The sequence below is a fragment of the Aquarana catesbeiana genome, linkage group LG02 (assembly GCF_042186555.1).
Source record: "Aquarana catesbeiana isolate 2022-GZ linkage group LG02, ASM4218655v1, whole genome shotgun sequence".
NCBI classification, from domain to species: domain Eukaryota; kingdom Metazoa; phylum Chordata; class Amphibia; order Anura; family Ranidae; genus Aquarana; species Aquarana catesbeiana.
Genome location: NC_133325.1, coordinates 708,965,624 through 708,990,533, shown reverse-complemented (window position 1 = coordinate 708,990,533; position 24,910 = coordinate 708,965,624). Strand labels below are relative to the sequence as shown.

Sequence of the window (24,910 nt, the reverse complement as noted above, 5' to 3'; positions counted from 1 at the left end):
TAGATGTGCCTGGCTTCTTTCCTTCTTGCTTCTGTAGCATAAACCTACATGCTTGATGACCAATCATATGTTTGACACCCAAATGATGGACAGACTTGGTGTGATGGGTGTACTTCTGACCGCCCGCTCTATGGCCAGTATTCTCTATTTATCTGTGGATAGATATATATATATATATACAGTGGCTTGCGAAAGTATTCGGCCCCCTTGAACTTTTCAACCTTTTGCCACATTTCAGGCTTCAGACATAAAGATATAAAATTTTTATTTTTTGTGAAGAATCACCAACAAGTGGGACACAATTGTGAAGTGGAACGAAATCTTTTGGATTTTTGAAACTTTTTTAACTAATAAAAAAATGAAAAGTGGGGCGTGCAAAATTATTCAGCCCCCTTGCGTTAATACTTTGTAGAGCCACCTTTTGCTGCGATTACAGCTGCAAGTCGCTTGGGGTATGTCTCTATCAGTTTTGCACATCGAGAGACTGAAATTCTTGCCCATTCTTCCTTGCAAAACAGCTCGAGCTCAGTGAGGTTGGATGGAGAGCGTTTGTGAACAGCAGTTTTCAGCTCTTTCCACAGATTCTCGATTGGATTCAGGTCTGGACTTTGACTTGGCCATTCTAACACCTGGATACGTTTATTTGTGAACCATTTCTTTGTAGATTTTGCTGTATGTTTGGGATCATTGTCTTGTTGGAAGATAAATCTCCGTCCCAGTTTCAGGTCTTTTGCAGACTCCAACAGGTTTTCATCCAGAATGGTCCTGTATTTGGCTGCATCCATCTTCCCCTCAATTTTCCCTGTCCCTGCTGAAGAAAAGCAGGCCCAAACCATGATGCTGCCACCACCATGTTTGACAGTGGGGATGGTGTGTTGAGTGTGATGAGCTGTGTTGCTTTTATGCCAAACATATCATTTTGCATTGTGGCCAAAAAGTTCGATTTTGGTTTCATCGGACCAGAGCACCTTCTTCCACATGTTTGGTGTGTCTCCCAGGTGGCTTGTGGCAAACTTTAGACGAGACTTTTTATGGATATCTTTGAGAAATGGCTTTCTTCTTGCCACTCTTCCATAAGGCCAGATTTGTGCAGTGTACGACTGATTGTTGTCCTATGGACAGACTCTCCCACCTCAGCTGTAGTTCTCTGCAGTTCATCCAGAGTGATCATGGGCCTCTTGGCTGCATCTCTGATCAGTCTTCTCCTTGTCTGAGCTGAAAGTTTAGAGGGACAGCCAGGTCTTGGTAGATTTGCAGTGGTCTGATACTCCTTCCATTTCAAAATGATCGCTTGCACAGTGCTCCTTGGGATGTTTAAAGCTTGGGAAATCTTTTTGTATCCAAATCCAGCTTTAAACTTCTCCACAACAGTATTACGGACCTGCCTGGTGTGTTCCTTGGTCTTCATGATGCTCTCTGCGCTTTCAACAGAACCCTGAGACTATCACAGAGCAGGTGCATTTATACAGAGACTTGATTACACACAGGTGGATTCTATTTATCACCATCAGTCATTTAGGACAACATTGGATCATTCAGAGATCCTCGCTGAACTTCTGGAGTGAGTTTGCTGCACTGAAAGTAAAGGGGCCGAATAATTTTGCATGCACCACTTTTCAGTTTTTTAATTGCTAAAAAAGTTTAAAATATCCAATAGATTTCGTTCCACTTCACAATTGTGTCCCACTTGTTGGTGATTCTTCACAAAAAATTAAAATTTTATAACTTTATGTTTGAAGCCTGAAATGTGGCAAAAGTTTGAAAAGTTCAAGGGGGCCGAATACTTTCGCAAGCCACTGTATATATATATATATATATATATATATTTATATTAGTTTCAAAGAATTAAAATATACTGTAGGTTATGTTTGTTTTAATATTAAAAACCAACAGGTATGATCCTCATTCCAACTTTATTATTTCAGGTCAAAGCTTGCTTTCACAATGTATGTAATTGACCTTTGTTAAGCCTATACCTACATGTTTGGACATCTGCTCGATATGTTTATGACTCTTTTTTTTAATTAAGTATTTGGAATGGCAAAAGAAAACAGCAGAGCTTTCCGGATGCGTTTCTGCATGCGTGTTTTTTAATGCATTTCAGATGCATTCCAGATGCTTTTTTTTCCTTTTTATTTTTTTACAGGGATCTGGTGCATTTTCGATGCGTCTTACTATGTTCCAGTGCAGGAAAAATGCTCTATGTTGTACCTTTTGTTCTAGAACTGAAACGCTCTGGAACTGTGCACACTGGTGTGCCATTGGAAATCATAATAACCTACTTTCAATGCGTCTTTGATGCAGAAAAAAAAAACACTGGATTGCATGTGGTGTTAACTGGCCCCTGAATCTCAGATTTGATATGCATTGTTTAGTTCTAGTTTAAGTTAAAAATACCCCTGCATTTTGTATTTAGACAAAATGTGTTTTCACCTGAATTTCAGCCTTAAAGTGGAGTTCCACCCAAAAGTGAAAGTTCCGCTTTAGGGACATTTTTGGGGGGTGGAGTGGGTATCTAGTTTTGACAGGTACCCAGCTCCTACTTTCGTTTGGGCAGCTTAGGCGAGTCGAGCGGAAGTTCTCCTCTCCCCCTTCCTCCCTGCAATCTTCTGGGACATGTCACACAGACTGCTCGGCCATGCACGCACAGTGCGAACCCGGCTGTGAAGCCGCTAGCTGTCACAGCCGGTTTCCCACACTTGTGATGCCGGGGAGAGGCGAGGGAGAGAACCGAGGGTTCAGGTGGCCGCATCGCTGGGTCGTGGGACAGGTGAGTGTGTGTTTATTAAAAGTCAGCAGCTACACTTTTAAATTTGATATTTATTTAACTCTGCACATGCTCAGTTTTCAGTGAGTTTCTATTCTGGAAATTTCCTCCCTATCACATCTGAGCAGCCCATGTGACTACAGAGTCACATATGTAGGCGTATACACAGTGGTAAATGACAGTCCACTCCCTCCCTCCCTCCCTCCTCCATGCCCACTAACCATCTAAACACAATGGGGGGGGGGGTATTACATGTAGATTATTGAAGGAATCGCCTCCCTCTTATTCTAACACAGCCTTTGACTGGCTTAAATCCACCCACGCCACGTTGTTTCCACAAAATAATAAAGATTTCCAATATATATTTGTGTGCCAATTTAAAATAGATCTGTGTTTATGGATCTTAATGATTTATTTTTACTCTGTATTCCAAAGGCTGTTTGTTTTTTTTTTTGCTTTTTTTTTTTTTTTTTTTTTTTTGAACATGTGACCAGCAGCAGAGGACTAGAAGCTCCTCCTACTTATGTTTCCCTGCAGACAGGCTAAGAAAGACCTGGGTCATGTGACTGCTGTATGTCGATTAGCAAAAAAAACTCAGATGTATGTTTCTTTTTTTTGTATTAAAATAATGACACACATACTGAAATGGAAGGGACAATGTAAATTAAACTGTAGTAGTATCCATTTATTTAGCATGGTTAAAGTGTGTGTTAACCCCCCCCCCAAAAAAATGTAATCCTGTTCCCTTAACGCATGTTATACAGCACAGTGCTTATGCTGTGTCATTTGGCCCCATGTATCACCTGAAATACCTGGCTGATCCTGCCAGTTTCTACCCTCCCCTCTCTGTGCTGACTCTGATCTATCAGGGCTGCTGAGCCCTGACACTGGAGTAATCCGTACGTGTCTTCGTCATCCGCAGCCTGCTCTCCTGTGTCCGTGTCTCCCTCTGTCCTCTTCCCCCCCCCCCCCCTCCTCTCTGAGTTTCAGCTCCCCAATCCTCCCCTCCTGCTCTAAAAAACTTTTTATTTTCTGCATATCCCTCTGATATAGAACAGTAAGCTCCGCAGTAGGGCTGCAACTAACGATTATTTTCATAATCGATTAGTTGGCCGATTATTATTTCGATTAATCTGTATATAACCTTTAAAAAAGTGTGGTGTATAATTTACTTAATATGTAAAGTTAAAAAAAAGGCAATTTATTCTTAAATATCTCTATGCAGTAGTAAATGTAAATAACCAACTATATGGTTAGGGAGCAAAACCTCTAATCCACTCTGAGAATAACAGACAGAAGAGATATACTGTATATACTATTAGAGGATATATACTGTATATATACTATTAGAGGAGAGATAGTGTATACAGTATATGTCCTCTAAGAGCCCATTCACACAGGGACGACTTGTCAGGCGACCTAGTCGCCTGACAAGTCGCCTCCCGTTCTGTGCTATGGAACCGTTCTAAGGGGAGCGACGCAAGTCGCTCCGACTTAGAAAAAGGTTCCTGTACGACTTCGGGGGCGACTTGGGGCGACTTGCATAGACTTCTATACAGAAGTCGTTTTGCAAGTCGCCCGGGCAGTCGTTTGCAGGTCGCCTCGCTGAGGCGACCTGCAAGTCGTGTTGCCCCTGTGTGAATGGGGTCTAACAGTATATTAAAGGATGAATCTGGTAAATATCATCAGACTCAGAGATCAATATTTTTTTTATTTTCATAAAACAAACAAACAATATCTTCCTTCAAAAAAAATGTCATTTTAAGAACGTTCGTTCAATTTTCTAACTGTTAGTGGGGTCAAATCGACATTCATTTTCAACCACAGTGATGGGAAAATTTGGAAATAATAGAAAACTTCTTGGTCAAAGGAATTTTCAGACAGTGTATGTGGTTTTCGTTCAGAAGTTACATTCCTTTTAAAAACAGACTGTTAAAAACAATTGAAAATTTCATGAAATTAAAAATTCTTTCATTCAGCGAATGTACAAAGATTTTTCATATGAATATTCTCGTCTGAAAATTGATTGGTGTGGCCAGCATAAGGCTCGGTACACATCTATGCAGTTTGCTTTTGATCTGTTTCTGCAGTGCGTTTTGATTTTTTGCGGACATGATTTTGCATTTTTTTGAGACAGTTTGTTGTTGGGCAGATTAAAAAACACAAATTGCTGCAAAAACACATTACATGTTTTTCTGCAGCTTCTCCATTGAAGTATATTGAACCAAAAAAGCACTGTTTTGTGTTAAAAAAAAAAGTCCCTGACCCTTTCCAAATATGCAGCGGCTGAAAAAAGCATAGTTACAGTAGCGATTATTTGCTCTTTTTGTATTATAAAGGGCTAATTTTAGTTTTTTTTTTTAACCCTGTTATGTTACTGGCCGATTAATCGATTATGAAAATAGTAATCGATTAATTCAATAATCGATTAGTTGTTGATTAATCGATTAGTTGTTTCAGCCCTACTCCGCAGTGCATGTCATTTATAAAAACATGCGGTATAACCGCTTACTTCAGAGCGCCATTCGGCACTCACGTGACTGCCCGCTGGTCTCCTCCCCTCCTCTCCTCTTCTCAACTGAGTCAGTGGGGGTTTCCCAGCATCCTCCCCCTGCAGCTATCGCATCGGGAGAGGAGACCAGCGGACAGTCAGCTGAGCGCCGAATGGCGCTCTGAAGTAAGCTGTTATACCGCATGTTTTTATAAATTACATGCACTGAAGGAACTATATAAAATGTTTTTTACCTTAACAAACACTTTAAGCATTTCATGTGTTTATTTCTACATTTAGTGGTTAATAAAACAAAATGAGAAATTAGTAACAAGCCAGGGGGTTGTGCATTAAGCCAAATTTTGACTTGTTCTTATAAAGTCAGTCTTCCACCCCCTCCAGCACCTTACTGTTGATAGGATTTCCATTTTATACATGATATGACAGGTAAGGCAGCTATGTTTGAGTTCTAAATTGGCCCTCTGCAATTTTCCCTGTTTTTTTTTTTTTTTCAAGATAAAAAGCAAGAAAATCCATGAATGTACGCAGAACAACAGATCTCTGCTTCAGCCTTGTATTCATCATTTGGCATTTTACTTTGCTGCTACAATATAGAATGGTGTTTAGTGGAGTGCTGCCAGTGCAATTGTTAGGGTAGTACTTTCCTAAGACTCCCGATGAATAAAAGTGTTTGCAAAAGTGACTGATGTCTTCCAGAACTAAATGCAAAACGTATGAATGGAAACCACAGAGGTGGCATGTAGTAGGAAGTAGTTTAATTGTGGCTGCTTTGAGTCAGCAAGAGAACAAAGGGTTATAATTACAGAATCCCCCCTCCCCCATTATTCTTACTCTGGTCATCTTAGGCTGAATCTTAACTACTTCGTAGCCATGTCTATTTTTACAGTGCATCCAGAAAGTATTCACAGCACTTCGCTTTTTCCACATTTTGTTATGTTACAGCCTTATTCCAAAATGGATTAAATTCATTATTTTCCTAAAAATTCTACAAACAATACCCCATAATGACAAGGTGAAAGAAGTTTGTTTGAAATCTTTGCAAATTTATTAAAAATAAAAAACAAAAAAACCACATGCCTTTGCCATGGCACTTAAAATTGAGCTGAGGTACATCCTGTTTCCTGGGATCACCCTTGAGATGTTTCTACAACTTGATTGGAGTCCACCTGTGGTAAATTCAGTTGATTGGACATGATTTGGAAAGGCACACGCCTGTCTATATAAGGTCCCACAGTTAACAATGCATGTCAGAGCACAAACCAAGCCGTGAAGCCCAAGGAATTGTCTCAGAGACAGGGCTGTATCCAGGCACAGAGCTGGAGAAGGGTACAGAAAAAATTCTGCAGCATTGAAGGTCCCAATGAGCAAAGTGGCCTCCATCATCCGTAAATGGAAGAAGTTTGCAACCATCAGGACTCTTCCTAGAGCTGGCCAAACTGAGCGATCAAGGGAGAAGGGCCTTAGTCAAGGAGGAGGTGACCAAGGACATAATGGTCACTCTGACAGAGCTCCAGTGTTTCATTGTGAAGAGAGGAGAACCTTCCTGAACAACCATCTCTACGGCACTCCATCAATCAAGCCTGTATGGCAGTGTGGCCAGACCGAAGCCACTCCTCAGTAAAAGACACATAACAGCTCAGCTGGCATTTGCCAAAAGTCACCTAAAGGACTCTCAGACCATGAGAAGCAAAATTCTCTGGTCTCATGAAACAAAGATTGAACTTTTTTGCCTGAATGGCGAGCGTCATGTTTGGCGTAACCCAGGCACCGTTAATCACCTGGCCAATACCATCCCTACAGTGAAGCATGATGGTGGCAGGATCATTCTGTGGGGATGTTTTTCAGCAACAAGAACTGGGAGACTAGTCAGGATCCAGGTAAAGATGAATGCAGCAATGTACAGAGATATTCTTGATGAAAACCTACTCCAGAGTGCTCTGGACCTCAGACTGGGGCGAAGGTTCATCTTCCAACAGGACAACGAACCTAAGCACACAGCCAAGATAACAAAGGAGTGGCTATGGGACAACTCTGTGAATGTCCTTGAGTAGCCCTGCTAGAGCCCAGACCATAACCCGATTGAACATCTCTGGAGGGATCTGAAAAATGGCTGTGCACCGATGTTCCCCATCCAACCTGATGGAGATTAAGCGGTCCTGCAAAAAAAGGATGTGAGAAACTGCCCAAAAATAGGTGTGCCAAGCTTGTAGCATCATACTCAAAAAGACTTGAGACTGTAATTGGTGCCAAAGGTGCTTCAACAAAGTTTGAGCAAAGTCTGAATACTTATGTACATGGGATTTTTTTTCCGTTTTTTTTATTTTTAATAAATCTGCAAAATTTCAAACAAACCTCTTTCACATTGTCATTATGGGGTATTGTTTGTAGAATTTTTAAGAAAATAACAAATTTAATCAATTTTGGAATAAGGCTGTAACCTAACAAAATATGGAAAAAGTGAAGCGCTGCAAATACTTTCCGGATGCACTGTATAGTGATGATTTTAATGAAGAGTGCAGTTATAGATTCAGCAGCTTATACACACAGCAAATTAAATGCATGCAAACCCAAGCATACATGTGTTTTTTTTTTTTTTTTTTTATACCTTTCTTTGGATAGAACATTTTTTAAATTTCAAAATTTAGTTTATGCATCATGCATCTTTTTACACATTTAGAATTTTCAGCTTTATTTAAAACAATGCAGAATTACTGTTTTAGTCTGGTTGGTTTGTGTTGGCAGCAAGAAATGTTCTAGTTAGCACACTTTTTTTATACATAGACTGTTTGTTTTGTGTGTGCGGTATCTACATAAGCATGAATATTACGTTTCCAACTCCTTGAAGTGACCCCAGGGTGACACGTAAACTATACTCATGCTCTGTTAAAAGAATAACAAGTGTAGTGCTACCCCCTGTAGGAGCCGCTTATAGGGGTTGTAAAGGTTCATGTTTTTTCACCTTAATGCATCCTTTGTCACCTGCCCCCTAGCCCCCCCTGTTTTACTTGAACCCCTTCATTCAGTCGGCGGGGATGCGCCGTCTCTCTCTTCACGGGCTCCCTCCTCTTGATTGGATAGATTGATAGCAGCGCAGCCATTGGCTCCCGCTGCTGTCAATCAAATCCAATAACGTGGGAGCGAGTCCTGCATTCAACCTCTATGGACGGCGAATCCTGGACTCGGGAGCTTGCCCGCAAGGTAATTCCCCGGGAGAGCGCTTCTCACAGGAGGTTATCTGATGCGGGGAGGAGCCGCCGGGGCCCCCAGAAGAGCAGGATCAGGGCTACCCTGTGCAAAACGAGCTGCACAGTGGAGGCAAGTATGATACGTTTGTTATTTAAAAAAAAAAATAAAAAATTACCCTTACAATCACTTTTAAGTTTGTTAAATCCGTTAATCTGCCTCTCAACCCCAATAACAGTCTCGGCCCCCTCTGGCACACCTGGCAATAGTGTAAATGCAATAACCAATGAGAAACACACACACGTTATGATAAAACACAGAAATTGTCCTTACAGCAAGATTTCTGTGGAAAAGTAACAAACAGTAACAATATATGTGTGTTCAAGGTATGGAGTGGGAAAGCAATAACTGAGGTTATGAACAATATAGCTCAATACTATATTCAGGCTGCTTTCAGGGGTTTCAAATCCTAAGAATAACCCCAAAAGCAGAGGGAATAACCCCAAAAGCACTTACATGGCAAATCACAATATGGCAAGCCATATACGATTGGTTACCTTTACTCAGGTTGGTCTTTGGCCTTTGTTTTGACAGGTACCCACTCCCACTTCTGCGACCAACCTCCACCCCCCCTCCCCTCCTCTGCCGGGCCATTCACAAAGCGCAGCGCTCTTCGTGCATGCGCAGTAGGGGACCAACTGTGAAGCCACAAGGCTTCACTGCCGGTTTCCCTTAGTCGAGGTGGCGGCGGAAGCACCTGAGAGCCGATTGAAAAATCAGCTCGGGTGAAGATCCCGCTGTATTCGTTGGTAGGTAGGTGTCCTAATATTAAAAGTCAGCAGCTGGACGTTTTTACAGCTGCTGTTTTTGGCTTCGGGCATTTTTTTTCTGCAGCCAATAAACTCCCCAGCATGTTATCCTATGTGTCCATGCACATATAGGCTGATATCGGCGTTTTCTGTCTGGGAAAAAAAAAAAACAACTAAAAACGTCTGGTTAAAATTGTCCGTTTTGCCACTTTACATGCCATGTTTATGAGCGTTTTGCAAAAAAACAAAACACTTTCCCTGAACATTAAAGTGCAAGGAGGAAAATGTAAAGCTTTTCATGCAAGTCTTTCAGTGGAGTTGTGGCAAAGCTATGTTCCCCTTCTCAAAGGTTTTATTCTAATGAGCCCTGGTTTATATAAAGCATGTTCAGTAGGAAGTTGAGTCATTATTTATTTTAATTTTTTTGGGGAAATGTGGTTTCAAAACCGAGCACTACAGTTCCCTTCCGGTGAAACTTTGTAAATACTTTGGTCGGGCATGAACCTCCCTGTGTTTGATTTGGAAAAGCTATATGCATCTATATAATAATAGTTACAAATGGTTGGTGGGCCTGCTGCTTGTTTTCTCTTTTTAATTGTTTTACCTATCCTGAGATAAATATAGAGGGTTTTCTTTCTGAAAATTTTAGTTGCCTGGCTGGTATAATAACCATCTAACTTTCCTAATATATACCTCTGCCCCTGTTAGGCCCCTTTCACATGGGTGCCTCCGTGAAGTGGGATCCACTTGCTCAGTGGGGTATCTCTTCGCTGATCTCTGCTTAGCAGGTGAATGACAGGTCCAGGTCTGATCCGCCATGCAGAGCAGATAAGGACATAGCACACTCTCGTCTATGGGGCAATCGGATGGAAACGCACCGCCTATGTGTTTCTGTCCCATGCCATTTGATCCACCAGACGTATGGGAAATAGGTCCCCAGTCTGTCTGCTTTTGGCGGACAGGATCCGATCGGATGGCGGCGGGAGTCAGCAAACATGTGTCCATGCTGACATCCACCACTCCATAGAAGAGACTGGAGGGTCCGATCAGGTCCCCCTGAAAAACGGACAGGCGGAACTGATCAGATCTCTCGTGTGAAAGGGGCCTTCGAGAGATTCACCATCTCTATTTGTGCGGTTTATCCTTATTAATGAAAGTGAAAGTAAAAAGAAAATCCCAAGTTTTGGGGTGTCCCCAGAAAATGAAAGTGGATGTAAACCTGATTCATGAAATTTGACCTATGCATATATATCTTTAGTGTGTTCTTATCTCTCTCCAAAGCCCTAAGTTCTGTATGTTTCTGCTGTTTCCTTGCTCTGTTATCAGCATGATGACTTCTGACAAGTTCTGTCAAACCAGATAAAACCAGCCTGAAATTTGTGTCAGGGAGGTTGATTAGCAGAAAGCTTGCCCTGTCACAGCACAGCTCTGCAAGTCTATGTGCCTATGTGGCGGGTGTGCCTTTCCTCCAATCAGCTGTCTTGGCTGTATGCCACAAATCCACTTCCAGTGTTGAACAAGGAGAGAAAATCTCTAACATAATGTGCACTTTCTAAAGAAAATATAAAGCTGCAGATATACATGTAAAACTTATGTAGGGAGATTTGTTTTCATCTCTGTGTATCATCTGAGGCTGTTCACTTCACCGGGTGTATATGTGAGGGTTTACATCCACTTTACTAGAGGGGAAATCTTGGGGTGACCTTGGGGTCCCCAAGAGATTTTCTTAATTTGCAGGGATTTCTTGTAACTTCCTGTTTTGGCTATGGGACAGGAAATGAAAGTAAATCTCCACAATGGGACACAGATGGCAAAGAAAAAAAAAATGTCGGGAGTTATAACCCTCCCTTACTCTATTCAAAATGGGAGGAAAAAAGTTTTGCCTATTGTTCTACTTTAAGCCATTGTCCTAAAGCGATTGTAAAGGAAATAAAAAAAACAAAACAAAAAAAAAAAACAATCATCACTACAATCATCACTATTCTTGCTCTGCGCAATGGGCTCAAACCTCCTCTTCTCAGGTCCCCCGGCAGGGCTCCTGGCTCCTCCTATCTGTCCAGTGAAGCCGCTTCCCCTGGGGGCAATCCCCAGCTCCGCTGCTGTGTCAATTGACAGACAGTGGGGACTTGGCCCCACTACCTCGTCATTGGAGTCGATTGACAGGAGCAGGAGCCAATGGGGAGGGAGACAGCGGCTCTTGTGCATGTTGCTGGATCAGGCTCACATAAGAATAAGGGGGGAGCTGGGGTGATCCAGCAGCAGAGAAGGTAATTTACCCTAATGTATAGAATGCATTAAAGTGGATGTAAACCCAGTGTCATCCTTTCTAAACTACTGCCATAGGGGTTATCTATAAGGATATATATGCCTCCTGCGTGTATCTTTACCTGTCAAATGTCTCCCATCTGTCTGTTATGAGACCCGAAAAACTGCAGATTCTGTGGGTGGGTCTGTTGTCTGGAGCTCGGTGGGTGGAGTCATGATGTCAGTAGATTCCCCGCCCACCTCTACACTCCCCTTGTCAATATGCATTTTCTCCTGTGTATTTCTAACACTGAACTTCTGCTATGATCTCTAACATCCAGTGAAAAGACAGGAAAGTAACCACATGACTTCAGCATGCCAAATCATGGTGAGGTGTGGAACAGCCAATCCTTGCAGAGCTGCTGAAGAAAGGAGTGGGGGTGGGAATTAAAAAATAATGCATGTCTTAGGCTAGTGCACAAGATATGTAAATCACCTGTCACTCACAGCAAGGGGGAGGATTTGACAAAGTTTTTTCTCCGTTTGTTAAGTTTTATCTCAATGAACAATAAAAGAGGATTGCTCAGAGATGGATTAACTCTTTGTGGCAAGACTGGGCTCAAATGATAGGAAATCTTATACTCTACATTATGACATCAAAAAAATACATCCACTTTAAGGTAAAAAATCTTGAGGATTTAGAACCACTTTAACCACTTCAGCCCCAGAATATTTTACCCCGTTCCTGACCAGAGCACTTTTTGGATTCGGCACTGCATCGTTTAACTGACAATTGCGCGGTCGTGCGACGTTGCACCCAAACAAAATTGACGTCCTTTTTTTCCCCACAAATAGCTTTCTTTTGGTGGTATTTGATCATCTCTGCGCTTTTTATTTTTTGCGCTATAAACAAAAAAAGCGCACCAATTTTAAAAAAACGCAAATTTTTTTTTTTACTTTTTGCTATAATAAATATCCCCCAAAAATATGTTAAACAATTTTTTCCTCAGTTTAGGCCCATATGTATTCTTCTACATATTTTTTGTAAAAAAAATCGCAATAAGCGTATATTGATTGGTTTACGCAAATGTTATAGCTTCTACAAAATAGGGGAAAGTTTTATGGCATTTTTATTTTATTTTTTTTATTAGTAATGGCTGCGTTCTGCGATTTTTATCGGGACTGTGACATTTTGGCGGACACTTGACATTATTTTGGGACCATTGTCATTTATACAGCAATCAGTGCTATAAAAATGCACTGATTACTATGTAAATGACACTGGCAGGGAAGGGGTTAACCACTAGGGGGCGATGAAGGGGTTAAGTGTTTTTTCTAGGGAGTGATTCTAACTGTGGGGGGGGATGGGCTACAACTCACATGACATCGAGCACTGCTCCCGATTTCTGTCGTGACACGTGGCAGAATGGGAAAATGCCTTGTTTACATAGGCACTTCCCTGTTCTGCGGCTCCATGACACGATCGTCGGGAGACGGACGGACGTCGAGTCCGCGGGTCCTGCGGGCATGGTCACGCTGTACGCAGCTGGGGCACACGCCCACTAACCCTGCCAATTAAAGGGGACGTACAGGTACACCCATTTGCCCACCGCTGCCATTGTGCTGACGTATATCGGCGCGCAGCGGTGGGCAAGTGGTTAAAGTATAGAAACCAGAGAAAGATCAGAAGTCTTTATATTTTTGTTGTAGGTCAGTGACTAAAAGTGTTAAGTGAACCCTTAAACAAGCTATTCAGTTACTAGGAGAGAGGGGACAGGGCCGAGCTGCAGCTTCATGCGTAAATGGACACACACTCACAGCAGCAGCAGCTCAGGTGCCACCATAGCAAGCTTTTTTTCCTTTTTTTTTTTTTTTTTTTAATATGTGATCACATGACCTCTCTTATTAGCGGCATAAGGAGCTTAGAGAGCTGGGGATGGAAACTGAAAGGTCATCAGGAGGCAGAGAAACGACAATACTCTGATTTCCTAGTGAATAGCTGTGAGTGTGTGTTATCGTCATTGCAAGTCTGACCATTGTATTATAGGCAGGCTGTTCTCCCAAGTAGAATGCAAGGGACAAAACTGACCACACTGGGATGGATGTGTTTCCATGCTTTTGGTATGGTCAGTTTAAAATAGGAAAGCAGGAGGACTGGCGGGATCACCAGGTATTTGACACAAATGAAGCAATGCAATAGAACAGGATACTTTTTGTTAAGTACATAGTAGGAATATGAAATGTTGGGATTACACACAGTTTAAAGCACAACATTAGTCAGGCTACTGACATTACATTGGCAGCCTCCTTGTTTCTTTTTGGGAAGATTTCCTTTTAAAGGTTTTCTAGCTCAAAGTAAACATGGGTGGCATAGTTGGATCCTGTTTGAATAATAGTGTACAGTACTGTTGTACAGCTTTTACATTTATGGATCCTGTAATGCTGGCTTTTTCTTTAAAAAAAACATAATTCTTATCCGCTTGTTTTAAATCAACACTGTAATATAGTGCTTGATTATAAAGACTGTATCATTTTGTTGTACAGGCAGTCTCCGGGTTACGAACAAGGTAGGTTCTGTAGGTGGCACCATGTGGTGAGCAGCAAGATAGCCACCCGGCGGTTTCCGGGACTGGACCAGCATGGCATCACTCTGCCTCCATTCTTAAAGTGTTTGTTGCCCTAAAAAAAAACAGATCCTGTTCCCTTAAAGCATGTTATACAGCACAGTGCTTGTGCTGTGTAACTTGACCCCTTTTAGCACCTAAAAAACCTGGCTGATCTTGCCTGGCTATGCCCTCCCCCTGTAAACTGACCATGGTTTATCATGGCTGCTGAGCCCTGACATCTTGGTCAGTTTTCATGGCTCCATCATCTGCAGCCCTGCTCTGCCCACCTCTCCCCACCGTCTGCTCATGTCAGTGCCTGCCCCCTCCACTCCTGCTGCTCTCATAACTACTATAAAATCCTCCCATCCCCTCTGTAACATATCAATATATGTGTCTGTGTTTAAAAAGCTGGCGATCTGTACCTATATCAGAGCGGCTCCCAGCGCTCACGTGACTCCTCGGCTCTCTCTCTCCTCTCTTCCTTTCCTCCCCAGCTGATGTCATCAGGAGTGCTTGGCGCCGCCAGCTGGAGTTGTAAGCCGGGCAGAGGAGAGAGCCGAGGAGTTACGTGAGAGCGCCGAGAGATGCTCTGATATAAGGTATAATCTGCATTTTTTTATAAATAATAATTAATAATAATAATAAAACAAAGGCACAGGGACACACATTATGTTACAGAGGGGATGGGAGTTTTTTTTTATAGTAGTGGCTTAATAACCACTTTAAGTACAGGTCGTATGTAAGCCGGTTGATAGTAACTCTGGGACTGCCTGTATTTAGTTTGTTGTCCATTTTTTCTACCTTTCTTTTAACCTGCTTTAGTCAAATTGACTCTCACAAGCCAGCAAATGGTGCGCTCCAATCAGAAACACTCAGGCTTAGATAATGGTACAGTTGTTAATACAGCTGAACAACTGTCAATTGTGTTAGGTTGTCATGGCTTTGGTTTCACAAGCGTTCTCTGTGTTCAAAGCAAAGCTTGTAGACATAAAATACAATACATTTTTTAATATGAATTAAGCAATACAGGAATGTGCTTAAAGTCTTGTGTGTTTTTTTTGTTTAAAAAATAACAAACATGTTATAGTTACTTGCTCTGTGCAGTGGTTTTGCACAGAGCAGCTCAGATCCTCCTCTTCTTTGGTCCCTCGTCGGCGCTCCTGGCCCCTCCCTCCTGTTGAGTGCCCCACAGCAAGCAGCTTGCTATGGGGGCACCCGAGCTGACCCGCTGCATTTAGACACGGAGCTGCGGCTCGGCCCTGCCCCCCTCTCTATCTTCATTAGCTCACTGACTTTGACAGCAGTGGGAGCCAATGGCGCCCGCTTCTGTCTCAGCCAATGAGGAGGGAGAGTCCCGGACAGCCAAGGCACTTGTGCACATTGTTGGATCAAGATAGGGCTCAGGCAAGTATTAGGGGGTCTGAGGGGGACTGCTGCACACAGAAGGCTTTTTTTATCTGAATCTGGGTTTGAAAAGATGGAGTTAAGGTCTTTTTTTAGGTTGAGTTAAGTGTTGGGGTAAAGGATTCTTCTCGTGTTTGGCTAAGTGTTGGGGTCTGGATAAAAGTTTCTTTTCACAGTTTGGTTGGTTGTATTTACATTTTAGGGGCGAGGTTAAGCATCTCAAACTTTTTTTTTTTTTTTTTTGTAGGAGCTCAATAGCGTGTTTCAATGTGGACGACATCTGAGTTGAAAGACAGACACAAAGACTGCAATGAAGATTTGACAGATTCATATTAGGTGTTCCGGACTGGACTGGTATAGTGCTTCTGTACCATGTATCAAGGTAGGTACATATTTACCTCATATTCATCTATTCTGTCATTCTGATGAGTGGATTGCATTAAGCTCCCCTCAGAAGGTGGTTAGAACTGCACACACAATCCAACTTCTCAAACATGAACATTGAGCACTGTGCTCCTGAAGAGCATTTTGCTTGACTGAGTAATCCTGTTTAAGTATAATATTGTAGTTGTGCTTCCATACATGTATTTTTATTTCACACATATCTGAAGGCAGTAAATATACAGTACACTCTAGTAAACCAAACCTTCCTGCAGCCAGGTGTTGGTTTCCTCTATATAAATCTCTGCTGTGATTGTTTTGTGTGGATGATGGCTGCCCACAATGGAAAAATAAGGCAGACCAGGGATCATTGATCACCTATAAGAATTAATGATGGGTCAAATGATTTTCAAAACCCTGAGAACTTTCATTTACAGTGGGCTGCAGAAAGTCTACTGAGGTAGTCTATCCCAAACTACTTTTCCTTTTAGTTTAGTAGCACCTAACAGCCAATCGCAAATGCAAGAGTCTTATATATATATAAATATATATATAAACCTTTTTTGCTAAAAAAGCTCCACTTCCATCCAAAACTCGCTGCGGCGAAGTACGTCATATCCTTTTTCGCATTGGCTCCTGGAATACCAGTGTAATCAATCCCACGAGTCAATGGGCATCCTCCGTGGCTAGCCTTGCCGCAGTATAATGACGACGGCTGGTCAGCAAGCGGTTAAACAGCTTTCACTGTAGTTTGCTTTTATATCTTGTCTTTTATATACCATATAAACTTTGATTAATATATATATTTGTTTAAAATATATATATTTTAAATGTATTTTTAACACTGTAAAAGTATCTTAAACTTGCAGTATTAAACAGAAGCACACTGTCATTTGATCCTCAAGGATCCAGTTAAACTATTGAGATGGGACTATCATGTGTACTTATTTAGGTTTTACATGTTTAGGAGGAGAAAGAGTTTTTGGGGTAAACAAAAGCAGGTGATGGAATCGGAAACAAATCAGTTGATTTAAAGCGGAACATCCCCATTGCCCCTCCCCCATTCCAAACAGTTGTTAAGAAAATCCCAATCGAAAAGCCAGAGGTAATTGCCTAAATCCATAGTTGTGACTAGAGCTGGGCGATTTTGTCCAAAAAAAAAAAAATCTGCGATTTAAAAAAAAAAAAAAAAAACTCGATTCACGATTCGAATCGAGTTTTCTTTTTCTTTTTGATGGACACCGCGCCTCTCCTGAGGAGCTGCGGGCAGGAGTTTTTAGGCGCAGCCTCACCTAAAAACTCCTGCCCGCAGCTCCTCAGGACCGGCGCGGTGTCAGCACCAGTCCTGGTGAAAAAAAAAAAATCTAAAAAATCGATTTGCTGAAAATTTGACTTCTCAACTCGATTCAAGATTCAAATCGATTTTTTTCCCCAGCCCTAGTTGTGACACTGTTGGTCTTCTAAGACTACTTCTTTAATGCAGAGGGGGAGGGTCCTGCTTTGTGTGTCCATATCACTGCCTGACTGACAAGGTAATTTCTAATTGGCTGTACAGTGATGGGTATAGCTGGGTGATGTCACAAAAAAGCAACTGGTCAGCGCAGGCACAGATGGCAGTGCTGGATCGTTCATTATTGCCGGAAGAGGAGTTGGGGGAATAGAAAGTAGCTTCAGATTTTTTTATTTTTTTTTTAAAGATAGGTAATTTCACCAAACCATGGGTCTAGCAGATGTATTTTACAGACTAGCTGTGCATTTTCTAATACAGTAATTGTAGAGAAATAAATTTGAGATTTTTGTTATTTGTGTAAAGCTACTGTTGTGTTTTTTTTGTTTTTTTTTTTTTTTTATTCTGTTACCTTTTGCAATTGCCTTTTAGAGTAAACAATTTTGGACAGTTGGACTTTATTACCATAGCTCTGGATCACGAAAATCAGCCAGCTGATGTTGACATGTCAGGGCCAATACTTTAAATGCTTTGGATAAAACCTAGGGAGGATTTGGCCAAGTCACTGTTTGAATTACGAATTGCTCATTATCATAAATCCTTGAATGGATATTGTTTGTCTGTGAAGTATCAGCTTTATCCAAACCAGTAGGATTCATTTTTACAGAATGGTGCTTTTTTTGGCTCAATATAATTCAATGGAGAAGCTGCAGAAAAAGCATGTAATGCGTTTTTGCAGCAATTTGTGGTTTTTAATCGGCCCAACAAATTGACCCCCCAAAAACGCAAATCGCCGCAAAATCACATGCTCAAAAATCAAAACACACAACAAAAACAGATCAAAAGCAAACTGCATAGGTATGCACCGAGCCTTATGCTGGGCCTGGCCACACAGATCAATTTTCAGAAGAGAATATTCATACGAAAAATCTTTGTACATTCGCTGAATGAAAGAATGTTGTTTGAAATTTTCACTTGCTTTTAACATATTGTTTTTAAAATGAATGTAATTTCTGAACGAAAACCACATACACTGTCTAAAAATTCCTTTGACCAAGAAGTTTTCTATTCCTAAATTTTCCTGTCACTGTGGTTGAAAACTAATGTCGTTTTGACCCCACTAACGATTAGCAAATCGAACGAAGTTCTTAAAATAACAAGGCAGACATCGTTTTTGTATGGCCAGCATATACAGTGGGGATCGAAAGTTTGGGCACCCCAGGTAAAAATGTGTATTAATGTGCATAACGAAGCCAAGGAAAGATGGAAAAATCTCCAAATGGCATCAAATTACAGATTAGACATTCTTATATGTCAAAAAAAGTTAGATTTTATTTCCATCATTTACACTTTCAAAATTACAGAAAACAAAAAAATGGTGTCTGCAAAAGTTTGGGCACCCTGCAGAGTTCTTTTTCTTGTACTGCCCCCTTTGGCAAGTATAACAGCTTGTAAACGCTTTTTGTAGCCAGCCAAGAGTCTTTCAATTCTTGTTTGAGGTATCTTTGCCCATTCTTCCTTACAAAAGTCTTCCAGTTCTTTGAGATTTCTGGGCTGTCTGTCACGCACTGCTCTTTTAAGGTCTATCCATAGATTTTCAATAATGTTGAGGTCAGGAGATTGTGAAGGCCATGGCAAAACCTTCAGTTTACGCCTCTTGATGTAATCCCCCGTGGATTTTGAGGTGTGTTCAGGATCATTATCCATTTGTAGAAGCCATCCTCTCTTTAACTTCAGCTTTTTCACAGATGGCATCAAGTTACCATCCAAAATTTGCTGAAATTTTTATTGAATCCATTTTTCCTTCTACTTGTGAAATGTTCCCTGTGCCACTGGCTGCAATACAACCCCAAAGCATGATTGATCCACCCCCATGCTTAACAGTTGGAGGTTCTTTTCATTAAATTCTGTGCCCTTTCTTCTCCAAATGTACCTTTGCTCATTCCGGCCAAAAAGTTCTATTTTAACCTCATCGGTCCACAGAACTTGTTTCCAAAAAGCCTCAGGCTTGTCTATATGTTCATTTGCAAAGTTCAAACGCTGATTTTTGTGGTGATGACGTAGAAGAGGTTTTCTTCTGATGACTCTTCCTTGAAGACCATATTTGTACAAGTATCTCTTTATAGTGGAATAGTGTACCACAACTCCAGTGTCTGCCAGATCTTTTTGGAGGGATCGTGCAGTCAAACGTGGGTGTTGAATTGCTTTTCTCACAATCCTGCGAGCTGTTCTGTCTGATATTTTTCTTGGTCTTCCAGATCTTGCTTTAACTTCCACTGTTCCTGATGACTGCCATTTCTTAATTACATTCCGAACAGAGGATATTGACATCTGAAAACACTTTGCTTTCTCCTTTTAGCTTTCTCCAGCTTTGTGAGCGTCAACTATTTTCAGTTTCAGTTTTCTAGACAACTGCTTAGAAGAACCCATGGTGCTGATTGTTGGGGCAAGGTCAGATGAGTCTGGCCATTTAAAACCTTTGAGATTGAATCACCTGGTCTTCCCAGACGATGATTGAGAACAATCCATAACACTGGCAGGTCTCAGCTTTGCAAAGGGGGCAGTGCATGCTATAAATTCTGCAGGGTGCCCAAACTTTTGCAGACGCCATTTTTTTGTTTTCTGTAATTTTGAAAGTGTAAATGATGGAAATAAAATCTAACTTTTTTTGATATATTATAAGAATGTCTAATCTGTAATTTGATGCCATTTGGAGATTTTTCCATCTTATCTTGGCTTGGTTATGCACATTAATACACATTTTTACCTGGGGTGCCCAAACTTTTGATCCCCACTGTAATATATTACAGTTCTGTTTGAAAATATGAAAAACAGTCTTTAACTTTTTTTTTTGCTTTAAATAAAAAAAAATAGATCTCTGAGTCTGATGATATTTGCCAGATTCACCCTCTAATAGTATATACAGTATATCTCTTCTGTTTGTTATTCTCATAGTGGATTACAGATTTTTCTCCCTAACCATATAGTTGATTATTTATATTTACCACTGCATATACATATTTAAGAATAAATTGCCTTTTTTTTAAACTTAATTAAATTATAGATCATACTTTTTTTTGTTAAGGTTATTAACCGATTAATCGAAACAGTAATCGGCCAACTAATCGATTATGAAAATAATAGTTAGTTAAAGCCCTAGTTTTTTGTCTCCAGCTCCGGGAGACCGTGCCGCAGTGAATTACGTCAGCAGCTCGGCCCCCCTCCTCCCGCCCCTTCTGCTGGGCCAGTGAGAGCGCAGCGCGCTTCACGCATGCGCAGTAGGGACCCGGCCGTGAAACCGAAAGGCTGCACTGCTGGGGTTCCCTTAACCACAATAGTGGCGTCAACACCTGACCAGCCGATGTAAACATCGGCTGCGGTGCCAACATCGCTGGACTCCTGGACAGGTAAGAGTCCTAATGTTAAAAGTCAGCAGCTACAGTATGTGTAGCTGCTGACTTTTTTAATCTTTAAAGGGGCGGGATGGAACGTGTTTGTAAAACGCCCCCCCCCTCAAAAAAAACTACAAGACAAAGGCATAATGAGCTAGTATGCATAGCATACTAGCTCATTATGAATTACTTACCTTAGATCGAAGCCCCCGCAGCAGTCCTCATACAATGCTCCGGCCGGCGACATCGATCCCGGAGTTACTTCCGGGTATCGCGGGCTCCGGCGCTGGGATTGGCCAGAGCCGCAATGACGTCACTCACGCACATGTGTGAGGGAGCCGCCGGTAATGGCATACTAGCTGAATGACGGCACAGATGTGCCGTTGCTTTAGTGCGCATGTGTTGATATAGGGGATATCTCCTAAACCGTGCAGATTTAGGAGATATCCGGGGTAGCTACAGGTAAGCCTTTAATATAGGCTTACCTGTAGTCAAAAACTTGAAGTCTTCCTAGATCACTTCAGGCTGGCCCCTTTTGCAGGTATAGCAAACATTACAAATAATTGTCTATATACTGTTTAAAATCCAGCAATACACTTTCACCCTGTTCTGCACATGCTCAGTTGCTCTCCATTTTTAGGCACATTTAGGGCCAGTTCACACCATAGAAACGCAGTCTGGATGCGTTCCAGATGCATTTCTGCATACGTGTTTTTGGTGCATTCCAGTGCGTTTTTGATGCAGTCCAGTGCATTGTCCCCCCCCCTCCTTTTTTTCTTAGCCTTAAATAAGGACATGTGTATTCCAGTGCATTTTTGTTATGTTTTACAGAGTTCCAGTGCAGGAAAAATGCAGCATGTTCAAATTTTTTTCTGGAACTGCAAGCACTGGTGTGAACTATGACATTGAAAACCATATAACCTACTTTCCATTCGTTTTTTGGTGCAGAAAAAAAAAAAGCTCTGCACTGCATGTGGTGTGGCCCTTGGGCACTGCTGAGTTTGAGGAGGCCGATCTGCTGACAGCCTTACCCTCCTATTGTTTACAACCAAGGAAGCTGCTTTTGTTTGATCTGCAACCGCCATGGTGCTGCACGTGTGATGAGTTATGACACCAACCATTTGATGGTTTGACAGTTTGGTTAAGGACACAAGTAAATGTGGCAGTCAGCAATCCCAGCATTCCAGGAATGTAACTGTTTTTTTTTAAATTCTTAACCAGTTACCACCCGGCCAATAGCAGATTGACAGGCGGGCGGGTGCTTTACCATCCTGACAGGACATCATATGACCTCCTGTCAGGATGCGCCAATCGCAGGGCCGTGCAGCGGCGCAATCTGTCACGGGGCATATCCACGGACATGGCCAATGACCAGAGTACCGGCTTGCTACCAGTACTATGTGACCGCCATGACGAATCACAGCAGGTTACATGACAGTTGCACACAATGAATGGCTTCCTTTCAAGCCATCCAGTGTGTACATTGTGTTGCTAGCTGTGATTGGTCAGTGTGATAACATGGTACAGACCGGGCCAATCACAGACCATCTGTACCATGAGATTAGCTTTGACCAATAACCGCTAATAACAAAACAGAAGGAATTAATTAGTTTCATTCAGTAAAATGCTTGCTTATAGCAATGTAATGCACTGCTATAAGTAAACCTAATGTGTAAAAAAAAAAAAAAAAAAAAAAAAAAAAAATACTGATCACTACCCCAGATTAATACAATGTTACTTTGATAACATTATATTGCTCTGGTTACAGTGTGTTTAAAAAAAAAAAAAAAGAATCATAAAAAAAAAAATTGTAAAAACATTTTTTCCTTCATACTGTCACCAGTCAATGTCCCTGATCACCGCCACACCAGTTATATGAAGACGCTGTACTGCATCGGTGAGAGTATGTCACACATGAAACATGAACAGCTATGGCCACTGTACAAAGAAATGATAGACTGAGAGAGGAGCTATCTATGTTCAAATGTATCCACACACCCAGCAGTTACCTGTGGTTAGGGACAGATGTCCAACCCTAGATGCATCTGTCTACCTTATTCAGGCGGTTATTATTATAGGGTGACAGTACTCTGTCCCTGTCTCCCAAAACATAATAATACAATACGCAGTGCTTTTGCAAACCAAATGTCAGTCGGTAAGGTTTTTACATATAATTTAAGGGATTAAGGGATCTGTCTCTGCCTGTTGGAGTTCTTTTATTTATTTATTTATTTTATTTTACATCATGGAGAATGTGTGTGGTGTTGTTTTTTTTTTTTTTTTTTAATATTGGGAATCTTAGTCCTCAAGATTTAAGCCTGGTACACACTACTCGTTTTTCGGGTTGAATGAAAAAAAAGCTGTCGGCTCCCGTTGGAGCAGTGTTAATTTCATCAACTAAAATATTTTAGTCGACTAAATCAATACAATTTTAGTCAACTAAAATAAGACTAAAACTAAAATGGCATTTTAGTCAAGACTATGACTAAAACTAAATTGAATTTAAATCACAATGTCTAAATCGTGTCTATAGATACCATAAATAATGACATGTTATTAGATTTTTTTTTTTTTTTACAACAAGGTTGGTCTTTATTTGAGAAAATATAAAGTACAGTAGATAATAAGCGAAAATTAGTATATCAGATACACAGAATAATTATGCAGCGTATAGCTAGCAAACGTCAAACAGCACTAATCTACTATCGAGTATTGTCCCATATTCATGTCACCTGGCAGGGAGGGGAGGTGGGGCAATAACATAACATAAAATAACAATTGAATGATACGGGGGGGGGGGGGGGGGCAGGAGGCAACACACCCATCTCTCACAACATGTAATACCTATCTTTTAAGGATCTATATTATATGTATAGAGGGGGAGGTCAGATCGGGTCAGTCCACGGTTGCCAGGCTTTGGCAAATTTCTGGGGGCACCCTCTACTTATATAAGTTAATTTATACATAGGTATAACCGCATTTATCAAGTTCTCCCAGGCTCTTATTGTAGGGGGGTGACGAGATGTCCATTTTAGTAGAATATCTTTTTTAGCATAGAATAGTAGCCAGTAGTAATTTGGTATAACGAGGTCTCTGTTCGTCGTCCTGAATACCCAGCAAAGCTAACTCAGCCGACAGAGAAATTCCTAACTGGAATCGGACATTTACAAATTCCTCTATAGCGGCCCAATATCCGCAGAGTCTAGGACAATTCCAGAACATGTGAATATAGTCACTGTCCGGTGACTGGCACCGCGGGCAATTCGAGGACCTCTGTGGAAATATTCTGTGCAGTCTCTGGGGCGTGAAGTATATTCTGTGCAGGAACTTGGTTTGAATTAATTTATCCCTAGAGGAAATCATTATTCGGAGGCTATTCTCAAAGCACTCTTCCCATGATTCCCTATCTAAGGTCGGGATGTCCGCCTTCCACTTACACCATAGGGCCTCCATCTTGGGCGAGTCTTTCTTAAGTAATGTCAAGTACAGCGTAGACAAGGGTTTATGCAGTTTCCTGCGATAGCAGTTCCTCAATCGCATCAGCCTGAAGAACAGGCGGGACCGAAAACTTCGCTTGGAAGGCATGTCGCAAATGATAATAGCGAAATAACATCCACCCAGGGAGATTGTGTCTATCTGCAAGTGCACGAAAGGGGATAAGGGATCCTGATGCGACAATATCCTTCAACACTCTGACACCAGACATGGCCCACACCTGCGGGTCCGGAACGGTCCGGAAGTGCGGGAGGGTCGAATTCCCCCACAACGGGCAGTACGGTGACCATTGGTTGGTAGCTAAAAACCTTTGCCTAGCCATTCCCCAGACTTGCAGAGTAGCTCCAGTAGGAGCAGGTAAAGAGGGGTATGATGAATCCCTGCGATAAGCCAGGTTACTAAGCTCAGTGAGGGACCCCACAATAGCCGCCTCAAGGCAAACCGCCGCGTTGGCCCTGGATTGTTCAAACCACCACCTGACTGTGAACAGGACGGCTGCCCAGTAGTACACCATCAGGTTAGGTAAGGCTAGGCCCCCATAACTCACAGGGAGCTGTAGAGTTGACCGTGCTACACGTGGAGACGATCCCCTCCACAGAAAGGAGCCAATACATGTGTCTAAATTTCTGAAGAAGGCCTGGGGTATCCACGTCGGGCAATTCCGAAATAT

At 41.6% G+C, this 24,910-nt stretch overlaps 1 protein-coding gene across 3 annotated transcripts in view; it reads left to right on the top strand.

Moving 5' to 3' along the window:
- The window catches only part of ST3GAL6 (ST3 beta-galactoside alpha-2,3-sialyltransferase 6), a 322,642-nt gene that overhangs the window by 81,157 nt on the left and 216,575 nt on the right, over window positions 1-24,910 (top strand). For all 3 annotated transcript variants that reach the window (XM_073616978.1, XM_073616973.1, XM_073616974.1), the window contains exon 2: window positions 15,773-15,907. In XM_073616978.1, coding sequence (XP_073473079.1) covers window positions 15,898-15,907 — 10 coding nt within the window. In that variant the 5' untranslated portion in view covers window positions 15,773-15,897. The remainder of the gene's footprint in view (window positions 1-15,772; window positions 15,908-24,910) is intronic.